Here is a 7,500-nt window from a genome sequence, read left to right as displayed (position 1 = left end):
ATAAGTATACTTTCGTACTTGGTTCAAATGCCATTGTTTATATTCACTTATCTATTTACTTGACTCAAAGCTTTACTATATACGTTTATTATTATTAATCCAATCATACATTGCGATGTGATGCTTGGTTAGCTTTAAATTAACTCCTTTCAGAGCATGCACAAGGGTTTCGAAACCATTGATGGCTTTTGTTGTTATTTTTGTTCCACGAGACTGATTTGTTCCAGTAAACCAGCCATTGGGTCTATTCTATCTCGTCCCTAAAGAAATTATTGCTTCCTTTCAGTGTTGCTTAATTGGCAAGCTATTTTACGAAACATGGATTATATTTATTATTTTTAATTTATGATTATCATTCTTACACAGAGAGAGAGAGAGAGAGAGAGAGAGAGAGAGAGAGAGAGAGAGAGAGAGAGAGAGAGAGAATATCTGCCAATTTTCAAAATACCCAACAAAGGTTACTTTAGAGTCTCAGTGATTCATTTGGAATTCGTATTTTTGCTTGCCAAATTATTAATCTTCACGAGACTGTCAGGTGAAAGTAAACACATGTATTTAGAAATTCTGAATTATCTTATAGAATTAGTATTAGGGGTAGAGTAATAAACAACCCTGTGTCTTTCTTCCGCAGATTCCTTGAGTCTATGATGAGCACAGCTTCATCATCTACCTCAAGAGAAACGGGCCAAGGTAATCAGACAGAGCACACAGCCGAAGTATGTAAACAATCCTCACGTCCAAGTATCGCCCTTACGGTTCCTTCACTTCGTGAGTCCTTGGACCGTCCTGCTCCAAGCGGCGAATCCGAGAGAACTTCGAGAAGCCGCCTGCCATCAGCGGCCACTCATGAGTCACCAGTAACTCCTGGAGATGCGACTACTTTCGATACAGGAGAATGTAGCAAGAATGAAAATGTTGTGGTCTCCTGCAACATTGTCGAATCATGCCTCGGATGTGTAAACAACAAGAACACTTCCGATACGTCGATTACTCCTCCATGTTCTTCATCCAACACCACATCCACTTCAGCAACTCCCACCGTTACCTCTATTAACCCAACGTCCAGTTCTCCCTCGCTCTCAAAACCCATCACTTCTTCAGCCACGACGACCAACGCGCTCTCCCGAGGCCCATCGTCCTCTTCTCTCTTTCCAAGACCTCCACCTCCAAGACCTAAGATGGGGCTACACCATCCAACGATAGGAGTGAATGGTCATGCTCTTCCCCGGGGGGCGGGAGAGAGTCGTGATGCCCCCCGGAACCCTTCAGCACTCCCAACGGGGCCCCCTGATTTGACGGTACGCCACAGAGAAAGACTAATTGGCCCCGTCACAGCTTGCGTAGCGCTGCCTCCGCTGAGGATAGCAGATGCGCAGAGGGAGAGAGGTCGGCTTGTGTCCGTGGTAAATATTATTCAATATTTTCTATATTATTTCCTCCATGATCAGGGGGCATTTTAGCTTTATTTTTTCATGCATTCACCATCATCGTGGCTGCCATTTGTGCAAATTTATGAACTAACTTGCATCAGTTTTGATGAAAAGCTTATGGTAGAAGATAATTTCAGGCTGTAGGTCTGTTGCTTTTTGTTTTCCTTCTTCCAGTTTCGTGCACCACGAGGAAATATGTCACCTGTTTCAATTTAACCCCGCGAGTTATTATAATCTCTGCCTGTCGTATTTGGCAAATGGAATGGGCGAATGGTCCAGTATTAAGCGAAACTTTCATTTAATTTTCATTGTTTCAGTTATTTTTCTTCTTCTGAATCATTGACCTTCGCCCTGTGGCTCCAGTTTGTTTGTTCAATTAGTCAGACAGCGTTCACGTTGTTTAATAAAACTTTCATATAAAATAACCGCTAAGAGGAAAACACAAGGAGACTGATAATGTCTTTCTTGAGAAACAGGATATCAGTAAAGGTTCTAATATAAGTCACGGGGAAGCCGAGAGATAAAGAAGCTGTCGTGGAAGAGAGAAAAAAACGAAGGGGAATTTTAAAACTAACGAGTCCATAGTATCTTCCAAAAAGAGTTAAAAGGAAAAAAATTATTAGGTGTTAAAAGGACTGAAGAGATAAATGTGGTGTTACATAGCAATGCGTCGCACATTTAGTACGCCCTTCAGGTCTGAGTTTTGGATTTTTTTTAGCAATAATTATGATTAAATTGTCCTAGATATCAGAGAGAGAGAGAGAGAGAGAGAGAGAGAGAGAGAGAGAGAGAGAGAGAGAGAGAGAGAGAGAGAGAGTTTTTCAGTCTTTGGGAAGAGACTTAATTAAACTGGGGATGCTAGAAAGCGGTTGGACCTTTGTTTTGTTAGTTTTTTTAAAAAGAGCGCGTTTTTTCCAAGTAACACTGGGTATTTTGGAGATCTCATATGGATAGAGACTTTGCTCTCTCTCTCTCTCTCTTCTCTCTTCTCTCTCTCTCTCTCTCTCTCTCTCTGTTGCAAGTTTCAAACCCCTACTAATTTGTAGCGCTGAAAAGTTGCTGAAGAATAGTGCGAGACTTGACATACATTTTATTGCGTACGTCAATTGCTTTCCATTCAATAGAGATGTTTTTGCAAATACGCGGTAGGAGCTATTTTCCGACACATATTAAGAATGTTATGGATATTTACAATTTGAGTTTTTTTATGCGTAGAATGGGAACTGGAATGTTAGTGTTCTGAAAGTTTTGAGGAAGCAAACGATGAGACAGTGCTGTTATTTTAATAATTTTATTTTTCGTAGCATATTTTCAATAGATGAACACCTCATCTTTTGAAATGATAATAGTTATTTATCTTGAGGGTTATTAGACTTCCAGCGCTGGAAAAACTGGTTAGATAGATCGGTGTGCGGAAAACATGCGAACATCAGGTACGTGCAGTGACTATAATCTGTATTATGTATTCAGTGGCGGTACCAAAACTTAAATTGCACTCATTAGTTTACTTGTCAAGCTGTTATGAGGAATATTAGCTTCCATGTATTATGCCAGTTTTTTTTTAATATACGTCTTCTGCATTGCGTTTTTTGTTTTTTGTGCAACAATATTAGATTTAGAGTTTTATCTGCAGATATTCTTATTAACAAATTGTAACACACACACACACACAGATATGATATATATATATATATATATGATATATATATATATATATATATATATATATATATATAACGATGTACAGTTACTGTTGATTGACCACCTGTACATACATGCCTGTTGAATTAAGGATTTGTAATTAGAATCGGTATCAACCCACCTCCACCATGATGTTGATCGTTAAGTTTGTAACATATTATGATTCTTTGTCACGTACGCCATCGAGTATTAAGCCACAAATTTACCTAACTCACTTTACCTCGGGAATGAATAGCACCCCAGGGAGGTGTTTGTGTTTAAACAATAAGGCGTTTCCAATCATTTGAGGAGTCTTGCGGATGAAAAACAAGACAGAAAAATTGCTGATAGTCAGTTTTCAACAGCGGAATCAACTATGAACTGCCGTTGCAGAAAACTTGCGTAACATGATCTGCGTTATGTTTCTGCAAAGAAGGTTCGTCAGTGGTACGTTAAGTCCCCTATAATTGGTTCCCTGGCATAGCACATGCACGGTAGTGATCAAAATGTGGATGTCGAGGGGGCTTTTGAGGATCGTTGAGTGGTTTAAGGAAGATATTCAAACTGAGACAGTAAAGGAATGTTAAATGTAAGAAATATTCAGATGCACTGGGAATCTAAGGTGTATGAGAGATTCTGGAACACGAAAATATTCGTGAATAGAAAAGCACTGACGCGCATGCGTGAAAGATCCTCCTCACATGCAATCCGTACATGGCGAAGCGTCGGGAGCCTGATGAATAGCGGTACCGTTTATTTCTCATTTCTGGTGTTGGTGTGTTTGATGCCTGACCTGCTGTGATATGCAGTTATCGTTAGGTGAGTTTTGTTTGCCCTCATTATTGGTTTTCTTTTAATCGATGCACTGTAAATGCCAAGCTCATTCTTGAGTGGAATAGACTTTTAATATTTGGTTTGAGGAACCAGCGTATACGTGAGACTTTTCACCCGAGGAAGAACTCTCGTAAAAGGCAAACTTATATTTAAAACTGTGTGAGTGTTCAGGAATGTTTTGCAATGAAAGGTAATGAGCGTGCCGGCGATCGGAATGAGTTTAACAAGTAAGTGAAAAACAGTGCAGAATGCAAGGAGAGAAGAGAGAGAGAGAGAGAGAGAGAGAGAGAGAAAGAAAGTGTTTTTGGTGTTCGCCTTCGAATGTATTCGAGAGAGAGAGAGAGAGAGAGCGTGTTTTTGGTGTTCGCCTTCGAATGTATTCGAATTCATAGTTTATGGTCATGATAATTATTTTCAAGAATCTATCTTGATATTTACATCTTCTGACACTACGGCCAGCAGAAACCTCTGCATTTCTAGTTATACACTTATTTCCATTACCAACGTTGGTAGTGGAAGTTGATTTATAACTAGATATGCTAAAGTCTTTGCTGGCCGTATTTTTCTCATTAAAGATTCGATTTTCTATAAACGACAATGCCATTCAGTATATATATATTATAATAAATATACAAATACACACACATGCACACATATATCTATATCTATCTATCGATCTATCTATCTATCTATCTATCTATATATATATTCCATTTACATACATACTGTGTGGTCGTAGCCATAAAAGGTTCGGTACACGCCAGTGACCTCTGCCCTGCAGGCATTCTCTCTTTTCCTGAATATTAGTTCCCATCTATTCCAACAGTTGTGATATTCTATCAATCCAGCACTTTCCACGCCTTCTACTTCTCCCGCTTCATAACGCTTCTGCAGTGTACGATTCTGTCGTCAACCTACTGGGCCTCATTCACTTCACATGATCAGAGCACATCAAACCAACCAGTTACATCTTTTTCACCTTCAGTAACCTATATTTATGAGTACGTTGATTTCTATTAGCAGATTTTAGTATTTTCATTTTGAAACAGCATTTATAAATTAAGTGTCTCTATTTTCAGTGTCAAAGGCTAATGAGTAGACCCGTGAAAAGAAGATTGTGGGAGGTGGATCATGATAAGGTAAGAAGAAAAGATATTTGATATGTTTACACACACATACACACACGCCGCATAACCTCATCATAACTGAGTGGATTAAGGCTTGCTGCTCAAGTGGTTGGTTTTTCTAATGATCTAATCACGAGGGAGATATAATTGTTGGCATCCATTTTCATTTGGTATATATACGTTATACACACACACACAGGAAAAATAAAAGGACTACCAAGCGCTATCGTGTTGTACCTCGAAAATGTGTTGAAATAACACGAAAATGCTTGGTACTCCTTCTTTTATTTTCCCTGTGGCCTTGGCTAAATATATATATTGTCACGCGCTATTTAGTGGCATATAAGCTACAATATGTAATCATATTTATGTTGATCGAATGGGCATTTTTTAGTTGATAATAAGTTCGTCGTCTCTCTGCATATTGATTTCTTCATATATTCCCCAAATTTCGAAGTAAATGAATACCGCTTCCCATGCCGACTGGGATTCGTACAGGCAATTGCAGTGGAAGTAGACTGGGAAAGCGATGTCACCGATAACCCAGTGTGCAATAGAAAAGTTGAACACTTTTTATAGATCTGGTCTACGTATGTGTGACAAAATCAGAACACTTTTACTGGAACCAAAATAAACTCGCCTCCTCATCCTCCTCACGTAATGATTAGCCTTTTGATCTATAGAGACAGAAGTACATTATGTACTAAATGCTGGTCACATTCACAGGAAACGTGTTCGGTAATTAGCCAAATTTGTGACCTGAGTGTACCTTACATATGTTGAAATCTATTAAAAATAATGAACCAGCATAAGAATTTATCAGACATGTGTTTGTGTTAGGCGGAATAAGTTGTTATGGTTCGGAACATACTGGATAGCGTATAAAATCACGTTCCAGCAAATTGGTAATAACATTACTTGAGAAGGGGAGGTTTTACCATCTGGTTTCCTCTGAGATTCCACAGCTGCATTGGAAAACGTATAAAAAATTATATGTGTACACACACACACACATGTATACATAAATACATACTTAGATTATTCATACTGCAGTACTTGGGAAAAACTGCATTAGATTAATAACAGCAGCAAGGAAGATTAATAATTATATATCAGTAACGACAAAGATTTCCTGGTTGACCATGACGGTAATGAATTTTTAAGTTTAGCGCTTACTTCCCTGATAATGAAATCAGTTAAATTAAGCCTACTTGTCGAATACAATATTGACATCATATGTTGTCAGTAATCTTCAGCAGTTATATTATAGTATTTCTGAATACATTTTTAATGTATGAAAGGAATGATTTTTTGTTTTAGTTTCAAATCCAATGAAGATGAAGTAATAGTATGTATCAGTAGCGGTCTAAATCTTCAAATATTTTTTTACAGCTTAATTTGTGAAAATTGACGAAATAATAATGTTTTAGAGTATATAAGAAAGAAACTAGGTGATGCAGCACCGAATGGCAGGGCACAGATAAATCACCCAAATTATCGACAGTTATAGTACTACTGAGATCACAAGCAACAGCGCTAGCAACAAGAAAAGGTTGAATAGGAAATATGTTAAGAGAAGGAATGCTAAGTGAAACACAATGAAACATTTCGCATTAATTCATTGTAGAGCTTTGCATCAAATAAAATGATTTTTCATAGGGAAATTACCTTGCAATCTCACAGAATAATACTGATGACCTTAGCAGAAGATGTACCATATTGCCTCATTTTATGTTCATTATTTTCCCCCTGAAAATGATTCATTTATTTCTTTGTCCGTTACTGAGTGCATTTTCTATTTCTTCTTTGTTACTGCGTTCGTTGGACGTTTTTGGTCATTATTTATTTTGTTGTGCAACTTCTGTTGGCGTCACTGATTCGTTAACTTATTTCCTTTCCTTTTGCCCTGTTTGTGCCTCAGCTGGGTCCCGAGGTCGAGGCCGAGTACAAACAGATGATCGAGGACGATGAGAAGAGGTTCAAGGAGCGATGGGAAGAGTTGGGTCCCGAAGAGAGCAAAGATTCGCCTTCTTTCTACCGTAGTAAGGTAAATATCCCTTTGTTCGTTCACGTGTGGGTGTGTGGATGTATGTATGTATATATGTATGTATGTATTTATGGATGTATGTTTGTATGTATGTATGTATGCGTGAAAGTAAATCTAGCATGTACGTAATCATGTATGCGTGGTAGTAAATTTGTCAATTTTTATTTTCAAGGAAGAAACCTGTACAAAACTTGTTCATGTATGTGTGCATGTACTACTGTATATCTGCCTCCATGCGTAAAAGGAAATCTGCCGTGCATACTTATTTATAAATATTAGATGTAAATTTAGTAGTAATCCTACTAGCTCAGGTTTTCCCACCCATTGGAAAAAAAAAAAAAACCCTTAATAAAAAAAAAGAAAAAAATTCCCCCCCCCCCCC

At 38.0% G+C, this 7,500-nt stretch overlaps 1 protein-coding gene across 1 annotated transcript in view; it reads left to right on the top strand.

Moving 5' to 3' along the window:
• Window positions 1-7,500, top strand: part of LOC135208406 (mucin-5AC-like) — a 229,572-nt gene that overhangs the window by 203,615 nt on the left and 18,457 nt on the right. Inside the window, exons 3-5 of the mRNA XM_064240541.1 lie at window positions 632-1,403; window positions 5,024-5,083; window positions 6,993-7,118. Coding sequence (XP_064096611.1) covers window positions 632-1,403; window positions 5,024-5,083; window positions 6,993-7,118 — 958 coding nt within the window. The remainder of the gene's footprint in view (window positions 1-631; window positions 1,404-5,023; window positions 5,084-6,992; window positions 7,119-7,500) is intronic.

This window comes from Macrobrachium nipponense, chromosome 35, assembly GCF_015104395.2.
Source record: "Macrobrachium nipponense isolate FS-2020 chromosome 35, ASM1510439v2, whole genome shotgun sequence".
Classification (NCBI taxonomy): Eukaryota; Metazoa; Arthropoda; class Malacostraca; order Decapoda; family Palaemonidae; genus Macrobrachium; species Macrobrachium nipponense.
The sequence above is the reverse complement of the archived record's forward strand: the minus strand, read 5'-3'. Positions and strand labels throughout refer to the sequence as shown.